Source organism: Arxiozyma heterogenica, assembly GCF_036370985.1.
Source record: "Arxiozyma heterogenica strain weizmannii chromosome Unknown scaffold_18, whole genome shotgun sequence".
Classification (NCBI taxonomy): Eukaryota; Fungi; Ascomycota; class Saccharomycetes; order Saccharomycetales; family Saccharomycetaceae; genus Arxiozyma; species Arxiozyma heterogenica.
Window position 1 is genome coordinate 1,027,708 of NW_027042671.1, and position 26,866 is coordinate 1,054,573.

Here is a 26,866-nt window from a genome sequence, read left to right on the forward strand (position 1 = left end):
AAGAATCAACATTCACTGTTAATCCAATTTCCATTCCAAATCCAATTATCCCACAAATTCCAGGTCATGGACTGTAGTTAATTGGTACAATGTGTGATCCTCATGGATCTCCCGATATTTTTACTGAAGAGAGTATTGATGCATTTTTTAATGAGGAATGGAAGGCTCATTATAATTCAAACAAGTTTGGTGTCAGACTCACTGGACCTAAACCAAAATGCGCAAGAAGTAATGGTGACAAAGGTGGTCTACATCCTTCAAACACACATGATTATGTCTATTCTGTCGGTGCAATTAATTTCACAGGTGATGAATCTGTCATAATTACTTGTGATGGACCATCTTTAGGTGGTTTTGTTTGCCAGGCTGTTATACCTGAGGCTGAATTATGAAAGATTGGCCAAGTTAAACTAGGCAACTTAATCAAATTCGTTCCAATTAGTTATAATGGCGCTAGAATTTTAAAAGAATTCCAGGATAATATGATCAATACCTTAAAAATTAAACCCTCAGTCAAAACTCTTTCTGATCTAATGGTTCCATCATATAACAATCCCATTCTCGCTGAAGTAAATCATAAAAATGAATACAGTCCAAAGATAACATAGAGACAGGTTGGTGATCACTATATTCTTATTGAGTATGGTGATAATGTTACGGATTTCAATCTAAGTTATAGAGTACATTGCTTAATTAATTTGGTGAAAAAAAATATGACGGTTGGAATTGTAGAAATGTCACAAGGTGTTAGATCAGTTCTAATTGAATTCGATGGTTATAAAATTTCTCAAGCAACTCTTGTGAAGACATTATTATTTTATGAAAATGAAATATGCTTTGATTCCAACTGGGTGGTTCCCTCTAAGGTATTTAAACTTCCAATAGCCTTTGAAGAAAATAAAACTTTAGCTTGTGTTACCAGATATCAAGGGACTATACGTTCTTCTGCACCTTGGTTGTCTAGTAATGTTGACTTTATTACAAATGTCAATAACATATCTCGCCAAAATATATATAACATGATGTATTCTGCCAGATTTTTAGCCTTAGGTTTAGGTGATGTCTTTTTAGGATCACTATGTGCTGTTCCTTTAGATCCAAGACAAAGGCTTCTTGGAAGCAAATATAATCCATCAAGAACATATACAGAGAGAGGTGCTATTGGTTTAGAGGGCATGTATATGTGCATTTATGCGACATCAAGTCCTGGAGGATATCAGTTGGAAGGTAGAACCATTCCAATTTGGGACAAATTATCTCTATCCAACTTTAACAAGAAATATCCCTGGATGTTGACACCATTTGATCAAATACAATTTTATCCTGTTTTGGAAAACGAATTAGAAACACTAACTGAGGAAACAGAAGCTGGTATATTTGTTGTCGATGTTGATGAGGGGACCTTTGATCATGGATTGTACCAACAATGGTTAAAAGAAAATGAAGGATCTATTAATGCATTCTATGAAAAACAAGCGGGGGAAAGAAAGGATAATTTTATCAAATTAGTTCAAAATTTAAATAAAGATTTATCAACTCAACAAAATTCTTGGCACCAACCTGACTCAGATGAATATCCTGAGAATGTTACTTTAATCTATTCTGAATATTTTGGTAGATTTTAGAAATCCATGGTATCAATAGATGATATTGTCAGCGAAGGACAAGGCTTACTTATTATTGAGGCTATGAAAACTGAGATACTTGTAACCACAAATGTTGCAGGAAAAGTATTGAAGTTATTCCACAAAAATGGTGACATTGTTGATTCAGGTGATATAATAGCTGCAATTGAATGTTTAAGTTAATAAAAAAAGCAATTACATGTATATCCACATACTCATATTTTGGTACTTTAAACTCATATCAATTTTCTCTTTTATTAAAAATCCAATAGAGCCACTAGTTATTTATCACTCTATACTGATTTATCATTATAAAATATATATACAACATTATAAATATTAAATACTTCCTAAGTCTAAACATGATTCTTAATCTGAAAAAAAAACGAAATGGAACACCATTAAGAAATTTAAATAAACCAAACTCTAAAGCTGAATTATTTCAGATTTATTGTTTATAAAATTTTTTTGAAGTTTAATGAGTAATTAAAGGTGTTGTACTATCCTTAGATCTTGCATTTCTTACACTCAGATACAACCTATTCTCTTCATTTCTTTGCTTCATCTTTATTGAAGTGTCTGCAATTTTTATTCTTTTAACAATTCTTTTCTTTTGCCATGAAATAGGTAAAAATGAAATATAACCACATTTTTCCTCAATTATTAAAATATTAATGGCAAGAATTAGAATTAACCAATAAATGATGTAACTGATGATAGAGCCATAAGTAGCACTATTAGTCCAACCAAAAATAGCTGTCAAAAGCATCCAGAATCCATCTCTTTCACCGTTGCAACAATTAACATGCCATACAGACCTAGAGATGTCATAGGATCCAGGACCATTACCAACTTCTGACATATCTTGTCCATTACATTTATTGACGTAGTCTTGCAGTTCAAATTGCCAAACTCCTTTAGAAAATAAACCAGCTGCAATTAGATACATAAAACATGTAGTGATTGAAAGACATATCTTTAAAGATAACGAACTTGAGTATTTAAAGAAAAAATAACCGAAGATTAAACTGATGGATACTGCAGCTAACATAGATAATGGAATGGAAGTCAATGGTTGATCGATCCCAACACCACCAACAAAGACAACAGCTTCTAACCCTTCTCTCAAACTAGTCACAAACGGTAAGACAAAAAATGCATATCTACTGCTAAAAGTCAATGCCTTATTATCATTATCATTACCATTTCCCTTCAAAATATGGCCTTGTTCTGAATAGATTATGCTGACTAATTTAACTCTAAATTTTTCCCTTAATTTACCCATTCTTAGAAAGAATAAACCCATCACAGACATAATAATGGATGCAACAATGCTTAGTGCCCCTTCGTAGTAATGTTCACTTAGTGACCACAAATCTGAACCGATATGATAAAATACCACAATAAACGTACTACCAATTACAAGACACAATATTAAACCTAAGATACCACCACTCCATATTTGAAATTTTAATCTGTTATATTTTTTCAATCTTTCTTGATTATCTGTCTCTGTTCTTTCTTCTTCTCTAAATTCACCTGAAAAATCATACATTTCCTCTTCTTCTTCCACAGTAAGACCACGTCCAAGGGAAGAAACTGATAAGAGGGATGTCCCATATGGATCTGCTATATTTCTACCAGTGTCAAGAGTACCTGCAATTGCAATATCAGATGTTGTTGCTGCAGTTGCAGCCGTAGTGGTAGTAGAAACTTCCGTAAAAATTAAATTTTCTTCTTCATCTTTGATACCTAGTGCCTTACGGACAATAGTTATTAGAATAGATAGAATAACAATAATTTCCAAGGATTCTCTTAAAAAGATAAAAAAAATTTGGAATGAAAAATAATCTTCAAACATCACACTTAACCTCTTTCTGAATACAATGTATACTGACAAATAGCCACGGGTGTATCCTTACGTAGATTCAAATAAAACTTTGTATACCTAAAATATATTTATGCTTTCTTTCTTTCTCATCTATAGTATATCCTTTAGATTGACCAAAGAATAATGAGGGTGTGAAAGAGAAGAGGAAGATAGAGAAGCAAAAAAGGAAGCAGGACAGATGGCCTTGTTTTATAAAACACTAGCAACCTTGTTTCCACCTCCCTCTTCATCTATCTGAATCAAAATAAACCCACACCAGAATTCACAATTCCGCTAAACAAACCCGCTAAACCCATACATCTGCACATTGCTTCATATTTCAAGCATCACAAATTAAAGAACCACAATTTAAATATAACAAGTATTGCTAATATTTGAATAAAAATAATAGTGTCCTTGCCTTTGGAATATCACCACTCAACGAGTTTTATTTATTAGTTGTTGTTTCTTTTATAAATTAAACAGATAGGAATAAATGAGCATGAAGACATAAAGAAACAATTTTAATAATTGAACCCAAATGGGTTCATTGGTTGATTTTATTGCTAATGTACATACAAAATAGTTTTCTTTTTATCCTTTTCCTTCTTTTAAATGAAAAATTTTTATCATCGATATATATATTTTATGTTATAATTTTACTGTCGCACTGCCTCCTTCCCTTTTTTTTTTTCCTGTTAAACATTCTCCTTTCTTTTTATTATTATTATTATTATTATTATATTCATTTATTTTGATCGATTCCTGCTGGCATCTTTAAACCTTGTGCTTGGAAAAATTGCCTTGTACAAAAGTAATAATCTAACCATGTTTGATCTTTATGTGGTTCACATATGCATCTATTCTGTAACCTAATGGGCTCCTCAATTGGACAAGAATGGAAATCTGGATGGTAGAATCCTAGCCCATCAAAGAAATGAAGCTCAGATTTATCTAAGAACAAGGATGCAGCAATAGAATGTACAGGTGCATCACCCCATCTCTCATAGAAAAATCCACCACTCTTATCTAAATAATCAAAGTATTCTCTATATGCTTGAGACCTATAGAAGTCTAGTGATGCAATCTCAAAATTAGTCCAAAAATGACACATATTGTAAGTCTTACCATTATCATTTGACACAAACTTCATTAAATTATTCTTATTAACATGCTGTGGGTTCTTCTCAATAAAATCGTTGATTGTCGCCCAAAGAGTTGGAATAGTAGCCTCATATTCACTGACAGATAAGATAAACCCATATTTCTTCTTATTTACCTTCATAAATTTGAATATATCGTATTGGAAGTCACAGTACAACTTAATATCTGTATCAACTCTCCAATAATATTCATACTCATCCAATAGTGGACTTTGGAATAAGAACCCAGATTGATAACGGCACATGTGTCTATATGGAACAGACCCACCATAAGGAACATTCTTTTTACTCATATCTTTTCTGGCCTTATCAAATTTAACTTCATCGATAAAAGATGGGACTGACCAATGTTCCTTTGGAATCAATCCGTATTTGGCTTTACCTGACACTAATGCAGATGTCACTCTTTTGAATTCGTCAGTAAATGGTTGATCATTCAAAAACACCCAATCGTAGTGATATCTATTATTAAATCGATCTTCAACATGTCTGATAGAGTTAACTAAACTCCAAAGATCAGAATTTCTCGCTAATGTAACCATTGCGGCTTTTACAATCTCACCATCATCCATTGGGTGAACCACTTTTTGTGAGATATCAGTAAATGGCATCAAATATTCTTTATTTAAATCGTATCTACTGATTGTCGTCATTGGGATAAAAGACTTTGACCTGCTTCTGTTATTTGTAATAGATGAAGAGGAAGAAGAAGTAGAGGATTGCAATAAAAATAGAATAGTTAATACCATTATGAAACCAGCAAATCCTAACCTTATACTTTTCTGATACTTTTTGACCAGCAATGCCGATTTAGGCATTAATCTTTTCTTACCTTCTGCTCCCATATTTTTACGTGGTTATATATATGTATGTACACACTACGGGAAAAAAGTAGGAGAAAATGAATACATCTTTATCTTTGCCATAGCAATAAGAACACTAAGGCAACAGGTACTACATAACTCTATTCTATCAATAAGTACATATACTCAAATAGATAAAGGTTGTTAATGCACTTCCTGACAACTAGGTGGACACTTGCAGCAAAAACAATAAAACTATTCTAATTGATCTTTATTTGAAATGCCTGAAAAATTTGTCTCAAGACAAAACAGCTTCTCGAAGAAAAAAAATCAAAAGATAAATTAATAGAAAAACCAACAAAGAAAAAAAAGTAATAATATACCAAAACCCTAATAAAGCAACAAATATTTTTAAAAAAAATAGTATTAAATCGTAGTATAACCTAATTAAGATTGGGGCTCAAAGACTGGAAACACAAAAAAAATGAAACAAGAAAAAAAATATAACGTAATCAAACAGAATGACAATTAAAACAATAGAAACACAACACAACACAAAAAGTTCACACTCGAGGATTGAATACATTTCAATATTTATCACTTGAATTTTATATAGCTTTCTATAACACACCATTGGCAGCAAAATGTCTTGAATATATATATATATATATATACATTTGAATTTTATTATCGAACAGTTAAAAAAACGAATTGTATCGCATAAGAAGAGGAAATAAAATGACCTTCAATATTGATGAAGATGATGCTATTAAAAAAGCTACTGATTTGAAAGGGGAACCAATATCAAAATGTTCTTTAAATGATATCGTTCATAAGTTTGAAATGATCCCAAATAATAAACTAGCTGGTACTCTACTAAACACAGACAATGCAGATCATTTTAAATTGAACTTTATAAATCAACATCAGGAATTCGTATATTTAAATACTTCAAAGAAAGTACGTATATGCCATAATTTATCGAAAATTTCACCAACAACTGAAAAAAATGTTATCTACATTTATTTACACGGTCTTGGCGGCTCCTTAGATCAATTTTTACCACTTCTGAAATTAACAGAACTGTATCATATACCGTTTTTAGCTATTGATTTGTTTGGGTTTGGCCAAAGTGACGAATTAGATCAATATAACATGATCTATATAGTGGAAAAATTACATGATATATTAATCAAAATCTTGACTCGTTTCCAAATAGATAGTAAACTTATTAATTTATCTTTAATTGGACACTCAGCAGGATGCTACCTTTCACTACATTTTTTAACCAAATATATCAGTCAATGGTCCATAACCAATGTCATTCTACTGGCCCCACCTTCTCCAAATGTAAAACATTTAGATAAGACAAAGATCTTAACACAGGCATTTCTAAAATTCTTATATAATGTACCTTCACTTTTTACTTTTTATAGAGAATGGTTTGATCAAAGTAAAGGTTTACATAGTTCAGGAATTAACAAATTTTTCCATCAGCTTGATTCAAAAGAGGAAGAGGACCATAGAGAAGATAGTAATGATAATCTATCATCAAGATATTTAAGATTGTTTCAATTCTATAATAATATTCAAATAAAAAGTAGAACCCTCATTGGGTATTTGTTAGGTTGGGAACCATTGGATTGGAAACAAATAAATGAAATTATTAAAAAGTTTAATATTAAAATTACTATTTTCTGTGGAGAACTTGACACTATCACTGATGCAAATGAATGTGCTGTCAAGACGAAGGAATCATTTATTACTCTGTCGAATAAACAACAAGTAGAATTAAATACCATACCTAATTGTTCTCATAATATTGCCTTTGATGCTCCAAAACAAATCTGCAAATTATTTGCAGATAAATTCTTTTGAATAAATAAATAATTAGATATATAATTAATAAATCAATTCATTATTAATTATTCAATCATTATTCAATCATAAATTTATTTGGCATAAAATCATATATACGTTAACACATATATAAAAACATGTATAAAATAATAAAGAAATGCATAAGAAAAACAATGTATAAATAATGTGATTTAATGCTATAATGTATGCAAAGAAGTATACCACCGGGCATATAAGGCATAGAATATATTCTTTTTATGTGACATAATAAAGGTAGAGTAAAAATGTATATTTGATTTTTTTGGGGTATCAGTAAGTATAACGAAGAAAAATGCACAGATCTATCTGTAAACAATTATTCAAATAATATTGATCGTATTAGAAATATAATTGTTCTCTCCAACATGTCTTCTTAAATCATTGTTCCTTAAATATTTGATTCTAGCCACCAGTCCATGGATTAGACGATCTATTCTCTTTGGAGTCTCTTTAGGTAAAATTCCTAAATCTGTAGAAGAGACCATAAAATTATAATTTTCATTAATACACAAATTAATAATTAATGAAATATAGTCATTAGATACTTTTTTTAAAATATACGATGTTTGACGTTTATTCTTTAATATAACGATCCTAAAATTGATTATGTTTTGATTCTCTTCATCTAAACCAAATTTGATTGGGAAAATATTTGAAATTTCCATAACATCTGAATCAGTTATAAAATTATCATTTTGATATAACCTTTCAGATTTAATGTTAAATAGATCTTCAATTGTCAAATCATCATTCTTCAATAATTCATCTAAAACTAGCAAAACAACAAAATCAGACAATGTACCCTTACATGACCAAGGAAAATTTCTATTCATACCAGCTTTTAAGAAACTTAAATCTATAATCTTATTATTATTATTCATGTTAATTGAATAGGCTCTTGAAGTAGTATGAATATCGTAGTCAATAATTCTTTGAAATATAATCAAAATAAAATACTTAATCATATATTGCCTGCACCAAACAGCCCCATCCATTTTGATTGTGGTTACTTGCATTAATTTTGTACATAGAATTTCAAAAATTTCAACAGGATTCAATTTATATAATTCAACATCATCGCCTGAATTTTTATTACTGTTCCGTCTACTCTTTTCTATGACACGTGCTTTTGTTTGGGAGTCAATAGGCATTGGATGCTCTGATCTATTACTAATAAGTCTGGAACACCAGTGATCGGAGTTTGATCCTGTTGTATCATTATTGGATACACTACTCACACTGTTACAACTAATGATAGACAGAGGTCTGCTCAATCCTGAATCAGTCACATTGTTGGTCAAGATAACACCTTGCCCAATTCTACTATTTCTTCGGGATTTGCTATTTCCAGTACTGACAATAATATTCTTATTATGCTCATAATTTTTAGATGAATCTGTTGCATATATCACTTCCAATCTATTTTCTTCGGAGTTTGTCATAATTGTACTTTCTTCTACACTCGGTAAAATCAAAGATGTCAATCTTTTATGATGTTTTGATTTGTTTACAATTTTAAAATCATCACAAATCGTCAAGTGAGATAAATCTAATTCTACTAGATTAGGACAGTGATTCAATATATGTAAAATATAGCCTAAGGGTAAATCCTTACACGATGCATATTTTAAAAGAAATTTATTTGTATATGGATGGTTAGTCTTAAAAGGCTGCTCAATGGCAAAACGAATCTGAGATGATGTTCCAGTAATATCTGAGTTATTTGTACAATCAACTTTATTAACTTCCGTAGTTTGAACACTTTTAGAAATAGTAGTGTTACTTGAACCTTTGTTGTTACATAAATAATTTTGTTGTTTTGAGGAATTGATAGTGGAATATTTTGTCAAGTTTCTTGCTCTTCTCTTATTCTTTGACATAACTTTAAATCTGAACCATTTATTATTTACGTCTTGAGATGTGATTGTATTAACTTTTTGAGTAATATTCATATTATTATTTAAACTATTTCCTTCTCCCTTATTGTAGTCACCAGTTGTATTATTTAGCAAAGGGGATGAAGTTAATGAAAGATGGGATGCATTTTGAAATGTAGACATAATACTACTTGTAATTGAACTAACTGAACTGTTTGATCTAGCTCGGTTAGCAGTATTTTGTGAGGTATCAATGTGACTGCCAGATGGCTCATTTCTAGTAGATGCTGAAGTGTTCATTGAAATAACAGATCCATTAGATAATGAGGTAAACAAAGAAGAATTGGAATGAATAGAAGAAGAACGAGATACAATCCTTTTCACAGTATAACTATTTAATACAGGACTACTATACAATGGATCATTTCTATATCTCCAATCTCTCCAACCGGCATATGCAATATCACTAAAAGGTTCAGAATTATTCGTGTTATTGATACTGTTATTATTATTATTATTATTTCTACCAGCTTCATTTAGTGCAGTTCCATTATTATCCCCTTCTACATTGTTTTGATCATCATTACCATCACCACTCTCATTGTTTGAGTCATTAATGTTGCCTACCACCTCCTCTTCGTCTTCATTATCATCTTCTTTGAATATTAAACCGTTTTGCAAGTCTGATAGTTTTAAAACTTTAACAAAATATCCATTTTCTGGGTGTAACCTCAAAGAGGTGACAAACTGAGCAACACGATATGTAGACACAAATCTGGGTTGTTTATACAAAACGATCTTAGTAGCCTTATACCAACGTTTGGATACATAGAGACAACAAACCAGAGCTTTATAGTGTTTATCATAATCAATATACGATATAATTCTAGACAATATTTCTAATGGTAGGTCGTCTATTGTGGCGAATGACTCACTGAACGTGGAATATAAGTAGATATCATTATTATTCAGATTAAAAATTTCTTTTTCCTTATGTGATTTTGAGGAAAAAATGGAGAAAGTATCTGAAGATCCATGATCGTATATTTTGTTGATTAACTTCTTCGACCCTGATGATATCAAAGATTTATATTTTCTTTTAATCCTTGATTTTGTGGACCCAATAGTCAATAAAGATTCGTTGTCTGCCACAATTCGATTGTTAGCAGCAATATGAGACGTTGAAGCATTATTTCTATTATAAGAAGGAATTAAATAAGAACCTGTCTTTGTAGAACCATTTTTTTTGGATGACTGAGTATCATACAGTTTTTGATAAATGGAAGTTCCATACCTTGAGTAATTATTACTAACTATGTTGATATTTTGAACTTCGGATCTAGCCATAAGTAGTTATATACAAGAATAACGAAAGAGAAAAAAGGAATAACAAAAAGTTGAATGCAAAGATAAAAGGATAAATAGTATGGTTTTTTTTCTTGTTTATGAATAAAGCAGTACAAAGTAGCAATAATATAGCGTTAGGCCAAAAGAAGCAATTTTCAAAGATATATTTGTTTATGTATTTTATGTGTGTTTGCAATTATTTTTGTGTGTAGTGCTAAATTGTTTTTTCCTTTATCCGTTTCAAAACTGTTGCATAACTAATAGCAAGATAAAAACACCCATTTTTTCTTCTTTTATGCAAGTATCTCTTCTATGTTGTAAAAGTTTGACCTCTTCAAAAGTCGCCTACCTGTTGTTCCTTTTTATACAATTGTCGATGGCTCTATTTTCCCCACATGAAATTTCACGAAAGCAGAAAACCACCACAGGCGGAGGTTAGAAACAGATCTATGTTCGCAGAAAATGAGGGGTAAGAAAAGCAGAAAAAAAGAAAATAAAAATAGAAATAGAAAAAAAAAGGGGAAAATTGAAAAAAAAAAACAAAACAAACAAAAAACTCAAGGGATCAAAAACTCAGAAACCTTATTTATTTCTTCTTTGAGTCCATTTACCCTCACCTTATTTTTTGTATCCTTGAAAACCTCAATGGTAGATCTTCAAAATTTCACGTGACATTAATATCACATACATATACATACATACACATATATATATATATTAATCGATACATTCTTCAATATAATCCAATGTAAATACATTAATATCATAAGATAACAAGAAAACATCCATTTATTGGCATTTATTTCAATTAAAAAAATACTGCCATCTTCATTTTTCCTTCCTTCCTTCATTCTTTTTTTCTTTATTTTTTTTTTGTTGCATTTTTTGATATTGTGTAGTTTAAATTAATGATATATGGGAACTTCTAAACAAATGAAGTAAACTAAAATAATAAAATTACTACAATTATTATTAATATTATTACATTTCGATGTTTGATTTTAATTATACATCTATACTTGATACCTACTATTCATATGGATTTCTTTATTTAGGATTCACCTTCTTCATCTACTATCATTTTATCATTTGTATCTTCATGCTCCTCATCTTCTAGCTGATGTGATATTTCATCATCAACAAATTTCAATTCTGAACCTTCATTGATCAAATGCCAAACATTTAAATATGAATATTCTTGTATACAGTTACTTAACTGTAACATGGTAAAACCACGGGATCTAACCGCCTTCACTATACTATCATAAGGTATTGTATTTCCATGAATCCTATCTTGCGACATCTTTTTAATAATTGTAAATATTTTAGTCGTTGGATTCTCTTCTTCACGTCTTCTGTTATTGTCCTGATATAATGATTCCTTAGATACTTTAATTAATCTTAATGCTTCTTCAACATCTTCAATCTCCACTGTATCCATTAATCTTAATTTAGCTAATGCTTGTGCTAATCTAATTATACCAAGTAAAGTTCTTGGCGTAGCTTGTCCAAAGGAAAATTTAGAATCCATTTCACGTTTAGAATCTTGTCTTAATCTTATATATGCTTGAATCACATATTCATTGACTTCAGGACTCATCACCGGTCTTTTACTCTTTGCCACAGCAATGTATTCTCTCATACGGGCAGGCTCAATTGGTTCAAAATCAAGGTCTGGCTGTTTATTATACATATGAACATATGCAACATGCTCTGCTAAAAGTGAGTCTGATTCCATATTTGGTGTATCCAACATTAAAAATAAGACATCAAATCTTGATAACAAAGCAGCTGGTAAGTTAATATTTTCTAATGGTGATAGCCTTGGATTGTATCTACCATACACAGGATTGGCAGCCGCTAAAATAGAAGTTCTTGCATTCAATGTTGTATTGATCCCTGCTTTGGAGATAGAAATGGTTTGTTGTTCCATAACTTCGTGGATTGCAGTTCTATCATTCTCATCCATCTTATCAAATTCATCAATACAACAGATACCATTATCTGCGAGTACAAGGGCACCACCTTCTAAAATCATCTCATCCGTAACTGGATCTTTCATAACTGCGGCTGTTAAACCCACACCGGAGGAACCTTTACCTGTAGTGTAGACACCACGTGGTGTAATCTTACAGATTGCTTTCAACAGTTGTGATTTAGCAACACCAGGGTCCCCCATTAAACAAATATTAATATCACCTCTAATTTTCATCCCATCACCAACTTTTTTATCTACACCACCTACCAACAGTAATAATAATGCCTTTTTCACATCTAGATTACCAAAAATTTCTGGTGCAATGGATTTAGCCATTCTATTATACACATCTCCCTGTGACACTAAGTCAAGGACACGTTGCTCCATATCACTAGTCATTTGAAATGAAGTAAATTTTTTCTTATGTTGACGAACATATTGTGATTCCAAATAAGTCTCAGTTAACAGCCCTGCTTTCAAAGCTTTAAACCCAGTATATGGCGAAGGTAAATAGATACCACTGACATCAACAATATCACCAGGTGTCAACGATCTGACTAAAGGACCATTAACATGAACAGTTAAAGAACGTGGGATATGACCTACAGGGACTTGTTGTGACAATTCTTGAATCTTACATTCTTGGAATGCACTGAATTTAGAAGCTCTTGTACTCATAAATAATTGGCCCTTAGTTTGATTTTGGGAACATTCTTTAGAAGTACATTCCGTTAATGGTGTGAAAGTACGTGTATTAACTTCTTGGAACACTTCATAACCACATTGGTCACATGTATAAGCAATCACAGTGACTGCTGGTTTGACATCAGAGACTCTAGTCACAATACCTCTGACAGTAATCAATTTACCTAAATAGTCACCTTTGACTTGTCTAACTGATAAAGGTCTCATCATTTGGATTTTTTTACCAGAAAATTTATAACGATACATACCACGAGAAGACAAAGGTTTGAAATACACAGAATAACGTCTAGTCAAGATGGGTGGGAACAGTTCAGCTTCATCTTCTGCCAATTCTCTTAAAGTGTCAGAATTTTGGGAATTATCGATAAGATTCTCCTGTCCAATCTCATTGACCCTATCTGAGATCAATCTTTGATTCCTCAGTCTTCTTTGGTTCAAGATAACATCGAGAACATCATCTTTATAATCAATCTCCTTTGTTGGCAGAGGTTTAACCTCATCTATGGCCCTAGAGAACAATTCAATGAAATGTTTTGTATTCTCCTGAATTAACCCTACTAAATCAATAGGTGTCCTAGAACCATCGAGGAATTTTTCTTTCTGGTACTGTAATATGTCATCTAACTCAATAAATATTTCATCAGTCTCTCTATTAGCGACTCTTTGTAGAATATACATATATTTAGGTCCCTTCCCGATGTCCGGACCCCCAACCTTGTCTTCCTGGACCATGTTTACATCATTCTCATTATCTATATTTCCATCTGTAGTCAAATATTGATTTTCATCAGTTACATCAGTCTTAAAATGTTGTAAGAAATCTCTGATATCTTGTGATATAGTTGTATAGTCCACATTTAGTTGGATTGAAGGTAAAACAGTAGCCATGATGAAAGGGATACTTATATAACGTTTTGGTTCAATCTTCTCTTGATATACTAGACACTATACAAGTATATATTGAGGTGTTACTTCTTTCTTCTTATTATTTAAATTGCTCGATCATATATGATGTATATTAGATCGATTCTATATAAGATCCTTGCTTTTAACTTTTAATAAATTTTTTTTCAACTGTTTGTTTTGTTTTGATTTTTTTGCTTTTTTTTTTTTTTTTTTTGCACTTTCCATATATTGGGGACAGAAACTAATTATCCAAAGAGGAAATCTGATTACAGATCACTCAATACGAAACAGAAAGAAGCCAAAATGGACGAAGCCATTTTGTAGTTTAAACTATCAAAGCTGTTTTTATTTATTTATTTTCAAATCAAGTAACTTTTAGAGTTAGATTGTTGTGGTTGTTACTGTGTGTAATGATTATCCACTAGTTATAATCTCATTACTGCTTAACATCATACAGTGTACTGGCTATATCATGTCAAAACATTAAGATCTGTCTGTATTTCACAAAGAAAAAAGAAAAAAATCAAAAGAAAAGAAAGGAAAGAAAAGCAGGACTGTATGACCTGATCAAATATCAGAGCATTCCATATACAGCACAAGAAAGAGTAAAATAATAAAAAAAGAAAACAAAAAACTAATACAGGAAAGCCTCTTTTTGTTCTTCGAAGTATACATCACCAGTCCAATACAGTTGTATTCTCTCTACAGATATATAAACAGAAATAAGAATATTAATGGTGCATAATACAAATGAGGACAATATCAATGAAACACAATACGACAAAAGAAACGATCTTGATATAAATGAAGTAACAACCTTCAAGGTTACCATAGCCGCTATGGAATTTTCTCCTCCCCTTTTCTCTTTTCTTTTTCTTTTTTCCTTTTTCCTTTTTTTTTTTTTTTTTTTTTTGTTTGGCATATATTGTTTTCTCGAATCAGTTGTCATGGCAACAGAGTTGTTTTGGTTTGCCTGATTGAGACTTGTTTCCTATTACCACTAATACCTCAGTACAACACAGTAATATGTAGGTAGATATTCATTATATACATACATACATACACATATACATATACATATATATATATGTATATGTATATATGTTATCGAATGGCAAGAATGAAAGAAAGAAGATTCCTCTTATTTTTTTTTCTTTTTATTATTGTTATAGACCCAATCTTTCTGTCAAGTCTTTGGTGCTATACTATAACAGATAAACATTCATATACATAGACATTCACACACACACATATATATATAACGAAATAGAAAGATATGAAAAAAAAATTTACTTTATATTTACCATCCCTTTCATATTTTATTTTTCAAAATAAATTATTCAAATGGAATAAATTATTTTATTCAAGTTATTTAACACTTTGTTTTACTCTACCTTTTTGCCTACCTGCTTACTCTTCTTTTAAACAAAAACCAGATATAATACCTCCTATCATTAACATGGCATCTCATGTTCGTTCCTATTAACATAACCATAACCATAACCATAACCATATCCATATATACAGACATATACAAATATATATATATATATGTATGTGTTATTAATGAATAACAAATATAATTATATTATTTATTTGATAGCTTAATCTTCGACTGATCCATTTCCTTGTCTCCATTCTATCCAGTAATCATACGGTGTCTTACACATATCAAACCCATATAACTTCAACAACACATTATCACAGTAATATAACATATGACCCGCCATAAAACTTAAGGACACTTCAACTAAGCTTCTATGCGCCACAAAATACATTACCAAAGCCATATTTAATGGTAACAACGCAAATATAAGCTGGTTCCCACCAAGCAATGGAACATTTATGCCATCGTTTCCTGTCTTGTATAGATAATACACTAAATTTTGATGCAGTAGGACTCCCAATGAAGTTGAGGGTTGTACCATTGAGGTCATTATGAGAAGAAATGTTAGAATCAATGTAGTCATCCATAGAAACCTTCGTTTGCTGCCCAGAATGTTTTCTAGTGTGCTCAAATGATTCGCTGATATGAATATATCTACTATCGTAGACCAACTAAACTCACCTAGGTCGAAAAGTGAATATATGACCCGTAAATATTGCCTCTTATGGAATACTAATTCATAATTATAAAAAATGTCTGTTCTACTGATTGCTCCCGTCGACGTCAATATGGATACTCCAATACATCCAATTATCCATGCTCTAGTTATTACAGGAACATCAAGAAATAAATTGAAAACAATAGCCTCCATAATTACCAGTTATAACAATATAAAATTGTATTAAATGGAAAACTTCTATTTATTTATCTTTCTTTCTTTCTTTCCTTAGTTATTTTTCCTTCCTTCCCTTCTTCTCTAATTGCTACTTATCTATATCAAAGTAGTTATATTTATGTATGCTTAAAATGGCTCAGCCTTGGGCAAACTTCATTGCTAAGTATCGTTATCATTTATTCTTAATAACTCAAATTCTTTATTAATCATTTTTGTCCAGATAATTCTATTTTTTTTTTTCCTTATTTTTTCTCTTTTTTGTTTTTTTCTTTTCTGTCTGGTCGTGTCTGTGTATTTCTCATATATTGCTGTATTACTTACAAAATGAAGTTTAGCAAAAGCAACGAAGAATCAACAAGGATGAAAGACTTCTATAGAAGGTAATATTTGTATTTTTCTATTGAAGTCCTTTCTTCATCTCTCTCTCTCTCTCTCTCTGTATGTGTATGGTGAGAGGCAAAAGGTTTAAATATATTTTATTTTTTTTCAAAAAATGTCTTTATGTGTGAATAACTATATATATATGTATATATATTATATTTATACAGTGTTACAATCATTCTCTATATTTATTTTAGATCATGAACTGATATTTTCAGTTTAGAATAAATGATATGTGATACTTGATCATCTGATGTAATTTCTTCTGAATCACCTTCTGGTAATCGGATTTGTAGTCTAAAGTTTTCGCTATCGATCCTTGGAGCAATTTTATTACAAAGTTCATGGTACGTTATGTTTGGGCTTAACATCAACGCAAAAATATCATTCTTATAATAGAATTTGATTTTTACTGGCTTTAAGGGTGGTGGTGCAACACTTGGAGGTCTGGATCTAGAATTTGATGATGATATGGACAATTTCGAAACCTTTTCTGTGATCTTTAAATCTTCTCCAGTTAATGTGCTGTTCTCATTATTTACATTATTTACGGAATCATTTTTAACACAATTGGTATTATTTACAGCCGTTTCAAGTACTTCTGTTTTCTCAGTTGGACTATATAAGCCATTGTTATCTATAATCTCTTCTCTATCATATCCGTTATTTCTGATATTAAACAAATGACGAACTGCAATATAGTCACATATATAGGCTGGCAACTTGATTAGCTCTTTCACATATATATTTAGATCCTCTTTACGTTTACTTGTTATACTATCTGTGACATATGGGACTGGTCCTGGAATATACGGTATTATTCTCTTGGTCCAGTTCCCACTTGAATCTCTCAACTTACCACTCTCAGATGGGAAGTTATCTAATAATTGGACTTGTAAGTCATAGAAATCTTGATAATAACGTTTCAAATATCTAATTTTCCCAGATGATAATTGACATTCTAATGAAAACCAATATTTATTGTCTTCAAATTTAAATAAATTTATTGCTGCATCGATAATAACATTATGAACATTTCCAATATCGACTGATTTTTGTGAAGACGTGTAGTCATTATAATATGACTCCTTGTCATCCTTCTGTGGTTTCGATTCACTATTTTGATTATGATCGACTTGACCTAAGGCAATGTTGCTGGCTTTATACTTGGCCACGTTTCTTTTCCATTCCTGAATAGTTGGCAGATTAACAGAATCTATATCTTCTTTTACATCATTACCAGTAGCGTATCCTGTCTTTATATCAATAATACTGACAAATCCGACAGGTACTAAACCTGGCCCACCTAATCTGCCTATTGGCTTAGCAATAAACCACTCATAATTATGGTGTGCACATATAAATAAATTTTCACCAACATATGAGGTCAGTTCATCTGGTTTTTCTGCTTTAAAATCATAAAGAACTATTGCATACAACGAACCCATTTTCTGTGATTCAGTTTCATTGGAACTCCTCTTTGATGAAGTAGACTTTGTTGTAATATTACCAGACATTTCAGTAGACATTCTGTCGGTTGAAGAGTAAGGTCTTTTATCAAATACTTCAAAATATTCTCTGGGTACAAGGCCTTGTGTCCCAGTGGAAGGGTTAACGGCTTCAAACCACTGATCATTCTCATCGATAACATAGAAAAAGTCACCTTCATTAAAGGATATTCCAGTAGCTGTATGTGCTTTAAAAGATTTTTTAGCTTTAATAACCTTTTCTGGCGACAACAGATCTTTATTATGAGAATGCCTCGTACTGTTACGACCTTTTGATGGTGAATATCTGTTGTCACTAGAATGTGAGATCCTTTTAGAAGATTCTGGTGCATATTTAACAGAACTTGTCCTTCCATCACTTCCTCCATTAAAAGTATCTGATACATGTGTTGGCCCAGAAATATCTGAAGAACTTATTCTACCTTTTGAGCCATGATGGTCTTTCTTTGGAAGCCTAAAATTCTTTAACATTGATGATTAGCAAAAATAATATTTTGTTATTCTTCTATTCTATTTTTTTTGATTTCACCCCTTTTATTTTATTTTATCGCAATTGAAATAAGCCTAAATAATTTTTGTTTTCTATGGAGTTTTATTTTATCCAAAATAGTTATATTATACTGAATCCTAGTTGTTTATTTGATAAGTCTAGAAGAACCTCAAAAGAAATTTTCTGCTTAATAATATTCTTTTGACAAATGTAAAATCTTCCTTCTATTCTGTCAATCTCTCCTCTAATACTTCTTACTATAGTATAATCAAAGTACAATAACTAATATATGTATATATGTTCCTGTGTATTTAAACTGCTATTGTCTTCTTCGAGATACTCTTCTTCTTATCTTTAATTTTTTTTCTTTCCTGTCCTTCTTTTAATGTGAAATTCTAATTTTGTCACTGAATAAAAAAAAAATAGAGAAACTACTTATCAAAAAATTTATTAATAAAGGAAGGGCTTATTATAGACAAAAGCAAATAATGCCAATATTATCAGGAGAAAGGAAAACTAGAAACAAAGTGGGAGAGATGCTGGCAAAAGCTCCACTAACCAATAAATATGCATGCATATTGCATAGGTATATTTTATCATAATGAATAAAGAAAAAGTAAACAGGAATATATGGTTATATAACTAGTGTGATAATATAATAAATAGTACGTTTCAATTATGAGTTTTCTTAGTTCAGCTACTTGGTAGAAATATGTTACATACTCTTGTATTCAGTAATGGTTTTCACTCATCCATAACCATCTATATGATTACAAGAAGGTCAGAGTTATATTATATTTTTCTCTGTTAACACAATGAATTCAATCTTAATTTATTTCGTATAATTTCAATTGATCCTCTGTCATACTGTATTCTAACCATGTAGGCATACAATTTTCAACGTTTAAATTAGGATATGGAGAAAACTTGCCAGCTACACAGTTGCCATTGCATCTATCGGAATCAAAAGGTGATTTTGGGCAATTAGTATATGGGAAATGATGATATGCAATATCTCTGAACCAATGTATCCTAGATTTATCAGCAAATAAAGCTAATGCAAGACTTCTTACTGGTGCATCACCCCATCTTTCGTAATAGAACCCTCCTTTAGACTCCAAATGTTCCATATATCTTTCATATGGTTCAGATCTAAGAAAATCCAAATTGTTAATCTCAAAATTTGTCCAAAAATGGCATGTCGAATAGCCATTTGTAATATTGAAATTTCGAGGTTTTTGTATATTTTCTTTGATCCACTCAAATGCACCATTCTTATTCAAATAATGTGGGTTTTCTTTAATAAATTCAAACGTGGTTTCCCATAAAGTCCTTACAGATTGAGGACTATCATATAGATTTAATGTGAACCCATATACTTTGTCATATTGTTCCATAAATTGGAAAACATCATAATCTATCTTGCAATAGAAATTCACATTTGGTTCAATTCTCCACGCATATTTATAATTACTTAATACATCTTGATGATAAAATTTACTTGAGTAGAAACGACACATGTTATGATACGATAATTTTTTGGAGTATTGAACATCTTCAGCTTCTAATTTATCCATCGCTTCATTATATTTTGTCACATCTATATTCCCTGGCCTATTCCAATCGTTTGGATTTATCTTAACAAAATGTATTAGACGTTCCTTAGGTAATATTTCCCATATTCTTTGTTTAAAATTATCAGAAAATTCTTCATCATTCATAAAGGTATATGGATATCCGAACTTACTATTGAAAGTGTCTTCTAATTGCTTGATGGTAGATATAATAGCATTAATATCTTTATTCTGAACTAATGATAAGATTGTAGCATTGGCTTTACCTGCAAGTGGAGTTCCTGGGCGTACCAAGCCATCAACTTGTGGCTCAATAATAGGTTGAGCAAGAATTCTATCGTATAACTTAAAATTAGCCTTTATTTTCTCTTCTCTTTGTAAATCATCCATCGTCTGGTTATATAGTGGTGTTTGTAACATTTTTAGTATCGAGTCATAATCAACTGGTTCCTCCACTTTCTTGGGTACGGATGAATCATCGGTATTAGATACTGGCCTGTCTTCTTTATCATTGTTGTTGTCTAAATCAGGAAGAAATGTATCTACATAGTCCAGCAACTGGTTATAAGTGCTACCAGCTAAATCCATATGATTTTTAGAAAGATCTAATATTTTATAAACCATACCACATATTAGTAATGCAATACCAATACATAAAAAGATTATAAGATTCTTCAGTCTGAACCTTCTAAACGTGAAAATATAGTTCCTCAGCATAATAATTAGGTAAACAAATAGAGCAATGTTCTTCACCGGTTGAAAAATAAGTCACCTCCTTTATATATATATGTAGTTTATCAGTAATACCAACTTGACAGAATAATTGATAATGACCGCCAAATAAAATCAAACCAACTAGTGAAAACAAAAAAGAGAAATAAACTGATGCACTTATCTTATATATATATGACACGACCTGTTCTATTATACTGATTTCGATTAGTACAAGAACTCAATTCAACTAATTGTTAATACAGAACACAGAAACTTGCCTCTACCAATAATCAGCAATTTTTGACAGTCTTCCTTTCTTTTATCTTTCTATTAATACATATTTTCAGCTAGTTTACCCGCACAATAACTTTGTTGATGTTTCAGGAAATTTATTTTTTTCATATTTTCTTTCTTTCTTTTACCAGAGAAGGTAAAAGCATTTAATAGAATGAGTATATGTGTGTTTGAAATACAGAGGCCAACACACATGTTAAGAACAACATAAAGAACGTGTAGAGTATTTGTAGAGTTTCTGTCAAGAGGTATAGCAGTACAAGTTAATAAACTACCTTTCTGCTAGTAGACTGAATTAATAAAATAAGTAAGTAAGCAAGCAAAATAGTTAACTGAATAAGGTCATCTGGAACTGCCCCATTATTTTTTTATTATTTAATCTAACTCTTTGTCTTCTGGTCAGTTGCAAAGCAAAATCTTATAAATACAAATGTCACAAAATTCAAATCCACAAACACCTAAAAATCAGTCTAAGCAAAGTTCCAATGGTGGTAATCAGCCTGGTCAATCTCAACAACATCCTCAACAACAAAATAGACCCACTAGTCAATTTTCTGCACATGATTTAAATAGAATTGTGCTGGAATATTTGAATAAAAAGGGGTACCATAGAACAGAAGCTATGCTTAGAGCTGAAAGTGGTCGTACTTTAACTCCACAAAACAAAGATTTTTTAAAGACAAACAAAACTGCAAAAATCCCTGAGCCATCCAAGAAACCACCGGGAAATGATAAAAATATTAAGCCTGTGAGTAATCCACCAGGTATAATAGGTACTAAAAGAGATGCAGAAGGTGGAATAGTGTCTAGACAGCTAGAAACTATAAAAGTACCAGAGAATTATATTAGGGCGTATTCACTATTAAAAAACTGGGTTGATTCATCATTGGAGATTTATAAATCTGAATTACATTATATCATGTATCCAATTTTCATTTATATGTTTTTGAATTTAGTTAAAAAGGATGTTTTCCAAGCTCGTAGATTTTTTGATAGATATTCATCTGATTTTAAATTATATCATAGTGGTGAAATTAATAGATTGTTTAGTGTAAATTCAGTAGATCATATCAAAGAAAATGAAATTGCCAGTGCATTTAATGATAATAAATATAGAGTCACCATATCGAAAACCGTGTTCAATTTATTGTTGTATTTCTTGAATGAAAATGAAAGTGTGGGTGGTTCTTTAGTCATAAGCATCATCAATCAATATCTAGAACCAAATGTTGTTAATACAGTATCTTCCAAAGTACAATTAGCCGATGGTATTAAGACTTTAAAAAATAGAGATACTATAGTAGGGATTGACTCTACTATAAATTCTAAACCAGTCAAATTGGGCCCATTTCCAAGAGATGAGGATTATGTAAAAGAAGTAGAAACTGAATTGAAGATCAGAGATGAGCAAGAAAAGCAACAACTAGAGCAAGCAAAGGCAAATGCAAAAAATGATTCAAATAACGCTGACAGAATAAATTCACAGACAAATAAAATGGTCCAACATTCCACTACATTGTTAAATGAGTATAAAATGTTAAATAATGAAATACCAAGAGAAACACAAACCGGTTCATTTGCATCAAATGACAAGGAGAAACATGATAGTTCATTTATTGACGATAAAGATTGTAAGAATAGCTTAGCCATGAATAGAGTTCTTCTTCAGATAAATGAGAAGTTAGAATCACCATCTCATGATTCATTGCCATTGCCCCCAAAGACAGCGTTAGATATTAAACTGGAAATTCAAAAAGTGAAAGAATCCAGAGATGCAATTAAGCTAGATAATTTGCAAGTTTCATTGCCCACAGTTTGCATGTATACTTTCCATAACACAAACCGTGGAATGACATCATTAGAATTTAGTGACGATTCAAGACTGGCTGCTGCTGGGTTTCAAGACAGTTATATAAAATTATGGACCCTGGATGGGTCATCATTACTAACGAACAGGATTCCACTATCCAAGAGAAAAGAGATAGAATTGGGTGATCCTTCAACAAGTATGTTGATTGGACATAGTGGTACAGTATATTCAACAAGTTTCAGTCCCGATAACAGATTTTTGATATCGGGCTCAGAGGATAGAACTGTTAGATTGTGGTCATTGGACACTCATACCGCATTAGTCAGTTACAAAGGTCATAATCACCCTGTTTGGGATGTTAAATTTTCTCCATTAGGTCATTATTTTGCTACAGCGTCCCATGACCAAACAGCTAGATTATGGTCTTCAGATCACATTTATCCATTACGTATATTTGCAGGGCATTTAAGTGACGTTGATACTGTATCCTTCCATCCAAATGGATGTTATGTGTTTACTGGGTCTAGTGATAAGACATGTCGTATGTGGGATATTAACAGTGGTGATTCAGTACGTCTATTCCTTGGACATACTGCGCCTGTGCTATCCACAGCAGTGACTCCAGATGGGAGATGGTTATGTAGTGGTAGCGAAGATGGTATAATTAATGTTTGGGATATAGGCACGGGTAAGAGATTAAAACAGATGCGTGGACATGGTAAGAATGCTGTTCATTCGCTAACATTTAACAAAGAGGGCAATGTGTTGATTAGTGGTGGGGCAGATAACACTGTTCGTGTATGGGATATAAAAAAAGCGACAAATGAACCAAGTTTAGAACCCGAAGAACCGTTTGTAGGATATATTGGAGATGTGACAGCTTCTGTGAATCAAGACATCAAAGATTACGGTCGCAGACGCACTATTATACCAACTAATGATCTTGTAGCTTCATTTTATACCAAGAGGACACCAGTGTTTAAAGTCAAATTCACAAGAAACAATCTTGTGCTTGCTGGTGGTGCATTTAGGGACATATGAACTAGATAAGAAAATAAGGTTGTTTAAAAATGTATATAAATATGAAGAAGAAGAAGAAGAAGAAAAGGAGATAAAGAGAAGTAATTGACTTCTTTTTTTTTTTCACACATGTAACGTTTGTTGTGTGGATGTAGATAAATATGTATATAATGATAGAAAAAAAGAAAAGGTGTAATTGAAATGTAGTAATCTTTAGCATATTGGAAAACCCAAAGAAAAAAACAGCATTATAGTTTTTCAAGTTCAAAAAGGGTAAATTTTGATTGAAAGATATTCATTTGTTTATTTTTTTTCTTTTTTTAAATAGTTTTTTTAATTTTGAAGATTCTAGTAAAATTTGTCAAAACAAAGAAAAATAAAGACAGATCTACTCAAAAAAAAAAAATTAACTACCTAAATTAAAAAAAATGCAAAATACTGAAATTACGACAATTTAAACTAGCATATTCCAACTAATTAACAGTAAAAACAACAATAACAACAACAACAACGACGACGATCTTCATTTAAGTTTTACTGATCATCCAAAGCAAGATATATTTATGTTGACTTCCCGTATTGTATGTGTCCTTCCAAAGTGCAAAAAAAATAAATCTATACATACATATACATATATATACATACATATAAATATATAAACTTCCATATAATCTACAAAATATTGGTAGTGATGGTAGACACACAAAGAATCAACCTGTACTACACATAAAAAAAACAAAAGAGTACGCCATCAATCACAAGACCAATTGTTTATATATAAAAAGGGAAAAAAATAAGGGACAGATCACCTAAAAGGAAAAAAAACAAAAACAAAAACAAAAAAAAAAGTTATACAGCAACGCGTCTAGAACTGCACTTACACACATTACTACACGTAAATATACATAGTGCAACAAGACTTGTGCAATAAATAAATAAATAATCAAGTAAATGCACGTGGTATAGTCATGTCACCAGAATAGGAAGTAGAATGCATTAACTAAGGGACGAAAATCTACCATTTTTAGGTTAACAGAGAAACAAAGAAACGAAGGTTAGGAAACAATAATGGAAAGTAATACAGTGCCTGAACTTGTTACAAGTCAAAAGACAGTAACTGACACAAAGAACAATACTGCCAATAGTGACAGCAATACTAATGAGAGCTACCACAGTAGTAATAATGAATTCTCCACTGAACACAATGGGGGAAGAAAAAATAAAGAAAAAAAGAAAACTAGAAACAAAGAGAAGAAAAAGAAGATTGTAGAGAATAACAATAACAACGACAACGACAATAGCAACAATAATAATAGTCATAAAAATAATAATAGCGACATTATAGTCACAGACACTAAATCATCAGATTATCTCAGTAATAATGACAGTTCTGTTACTATGGAAACAAACGGTTCCAAAACAGTTACTACCAACGCTACAAGTAGTAATAATACATGGGCGGCTATTGACACATTAGATGATGTACGACAACTGGCTAAAGCGACAACAGATTCGGATAATTTCAATAAGGAACAAGAAAATGAATTAAATAAGATGAGACAGAATCAAATTAAATTACTAAAACTGATGATTGAGAGGAACTCAAAACTACAGAAGCTGGAAAAACCCTTGGAGGAGAGCAAAAATAACGATACTGGTACGGATAACATCATTACCTTTGGATTTGATACAAATAATAACAACAATAATGATAGTAGCAAAAATGCAGAACAATGTGATAAAGATACTTGCCACAACAAACATTCGAAAGAGGGCTTAGCAAAACCTATAAAAGAATCTACTATCAAACAAGAAAAAGATGTTATAACAGAAAATGAAGGGGAAGGTCTTTCGATATCACCTTCTAAGATATCTAATCAAAAGTCAATTTATGTTAGTGACTATTTTGAGACTCTGGATGATGTTCAAATGATCACTAGAAAAGAAAGCGAATACATTGAACAGATGGAAAAAATTATTGATGATAGTAGAATCGAGAAATTACATCACAGCAAAAAAAACAATTGCAGTCTATAAATAGTTGCAAAAACAGTGTTGAATAGATCATTAAATAACATTCTTTAATTATATTCGAATTCTTATTATTTTTTTTTCTTTAATTCTTTTTTTAGCATTTTTTTCCAACCTTGCCAATGACAAATACTAGAGAAGTAAATATAAAGATATCTATAATGGCAGAATAATACGGATAGTAATGTACTATGTCTTTTGTATATTCCTGTTGTTGGTAGCGTCGTTGCTCCTTGAAAAATAAAATACATTTCCCTCTTAACTCTTGTTTGTTTTATTTCAGGGTTTTTTTTTCTGTCTCAATACTCTTTTTGCAGCAACAATAATAAAAATAAAAAAAACTTAAGATAAAAAGAAAGAAAAAAAAAGACCAAACAGTCTAAATTTACTGGAAGCTGAAAAGGATCGTTACATTAACACCCATACATCTTCTAGACTTGACCGCTTTAGTGGAATCTCAACTTTTGTTTTTGTTGTTTTTTTTTTTTTAATCTCTTACTCAAAAGTAACATTGTTTATATATAGACTATTAAGGACTTAACAAACTAATAAAAAATATTGTAGTTACTAGTTATATCTACCATCTTTT

General features: G+C 31.1%; 12 protein-coding genes across 12 annotated transcripts; 5 read left to right on the forward strand and 7 right to left on the reverse strand.

Annotated features, from left to right (window-relative positions):
* Positions 1-713: 713 nt before the first annotated feature.
* On the forward strand, positions 714-1,625 carry PWA37_002253 (uncharacterized protein; the record flags this gene model as incomplete). The annotated part of the gene is made up of 1 exon (XM_064858850.1): positions 714-1,625. The coding sequence occupies one exon, from the start codon at positions 714-716 to the stop codon at positions 1,623-1,625; it is 912 nt and encodes a 303-aa protein (XP_064714673.1).
* A 475-nt stretch (positions 1,626-2,100) lies between these two features.
* Positions 2,101-3,486, reverse strand: FTH1 (Fth1p; the record flags this gene model as incomplete). The annotated part of the gene is made up of 1 exon (XM_064858851.1): positions 2,101-3,486. The coding sequence occupies one exon, from the start codon at positions 3,484-3,486 to the stop codon at positions 2,101-2,103; it is 1,386 nt and encodes a 461-aa protein (XP_064714674.1).
* A 754-nt stretch (positions 3,487-4,240) lies between these two features.
* Positions 4,241-5,503, reverse strand: KTR3 (mannosyltransferase KTR3; the record flags this gene model as incomplete). Its single annotated transcript, XM_064858852.1, has 1 exon — positions 4,241-5,503. The coding sequence occupies one exon, from the start codon at positions 5,501-5,503 to the stop codon at positions 4,241-4,243; it is 1,263 nt and encodes a 420-aa protein (XP_064714675.1).
* Positions 5,504-6,199: 696 nt separating this feature from the next.
* Positions 6,200-7,339, forward strand: LDH1 (triacylglycerol lipase; the record flags this gene model as incomplete). The annotated part of the gene is made up of 1 exon (XM_064858853.1): positions 6,200-7,339. The coding sequence occupies one exon, from the start codon at positions 6,200-6,202 to the stop codon at positions 7,337-7,339; it is 1,140 nt and encodes a 379-aa protein (XP_064714676.1).
* A 341-nt stretch (positions 7,340-7,680) lies between these two features.
* COS111 (Cos111p) lies at positions 7,681-10,584 on the reverse strand (the record flags this gene model as incomplete). The annotated part of the gene is made up of 1 exon (XM_064858854.1): positions 7,681-10,584. The coding sequence occupies one exon, from the start codon at positions 10,582-10,584 to the stop codon at positions 7,681-7,683; it is 2,904 nt and encodes a 967-aa protein (XP_064714677.1).
* A 1,051-nt stretch (positions 10,585-11,635) lies between these two features.
* Positions 11,636-14,155, reverse strand: MCM7 (DNA replication licensing factor MCM7; the record flags this gene model as incomplete). Its single annotated transcript, XM_064858855.1, has 1 exon — positions 11,636-14,155. One exon carries the CDS (start codon positions 14,153-14,155, stop codon positions 11,636-11,638), a length of 2,520 nt encoding a protein of 839 aa, XP_064714678.1.
* Positions 14,156-15,449: 1,294 nt separating this feature from the next.
* PWA37_002259 (uncharacterized protein) lies at positions 15,450-15,659 on the forward strand (the record flags this gene model as incomplete). The annotated part of the gene is made up of 1 exon (XM_064858856.1): positions 15,450-15,659. One exon carries the CDS (start codon positions 15,450-15,452, stop codon positions 15,657-15,659), a length of 210 nt encoding a protein of 69 aa, XP_064714679.1.
* Positions 15,660-15,777: 118 nt separating this feature from the next.
* DER1 (derlin) lies at positions 15,778-16,431 on the reverse strand (the record flags this gene model as incomplete). The annotated part of the gene is made up of 1 exon (XM_064858857.1): positions 15,778-16,431. One exon carries the CDS (start codon positions 16,429-16,431, stop codon positions 15,778-15,780), a length of 654 nt encoding a protein of 217 aa, XP_064714680.1.
* Positions 16,432-17,024: 593 nt separating this feature from the next.
* BEM1 (phosphatidylinositol-3-phosphate-binding protein BEM1) lies at positions 17,025-18,815 on the reverse strand (the record flags this gene model as incomplete). Its single annotated transcript, XM_064858858.1, has 1 exon — positions 17,025-18,815. One exon carries the CDS (start codon positions 18,813-18,815, stop codon positions 17,025-17,027), a length of 1,791 nt encoding a protein of 596 aa, XP_064714681.1.
* Positions 18,816-19,661: 846 nt separating this feature from the next.
* KTR4 (putative mannosyltransferase) lies at positions 19,662-21,125 on the reverse strand (the record flags this gene model as incomplete). The annotated part of the gene is made up of 1 exon (XM_064858859.1): positions 19,662-21,125. The coding sequence occupies one exon, from the start codon at positions 21,123-21,125 to the stop codon at positions 19,662-19,664; it is 1,464 nt and encodes a 487-aa protein (XP_064714682.1).
* A 721-nt stretch (positions 21,126-21,846) lies between these two features.
* TAF5 (chromatin modification protein) lies at positions 21,847-24,267 on the forward strand (the record flags this gene model as incomplete). Its single annotated transcript, XM_064858860.1, has 1 exon — positions 21,847-24,267. One exon carries the CDS (start codon positions 21,847-21,849, stop codon positions 24,265-24,267), a length of 2,421 nt encoding a protein of 806 aa, XP_064714683.1.
* Positions 24,268-25,314: 1,047 nt separating this feature from the next.
* PWA37_002264 (uncharacterized protein) lies at positions 25,315-26,283 on the forward strand (the record flags this gene model as incomplete). The annotated part of the gene is made up of 1 exon (XM_064858861.1): positions 25,315-26,283. The coding sequence occupies one exon, from the start codon at positions 25,315-25,317 to the stop codon at positions 26,281-26,283; it is 969 nt and encodes a 322-aa protein (XP_064714684.1).
* Positions 26,284-26,866: the final 583 nt, after the last annotated feature.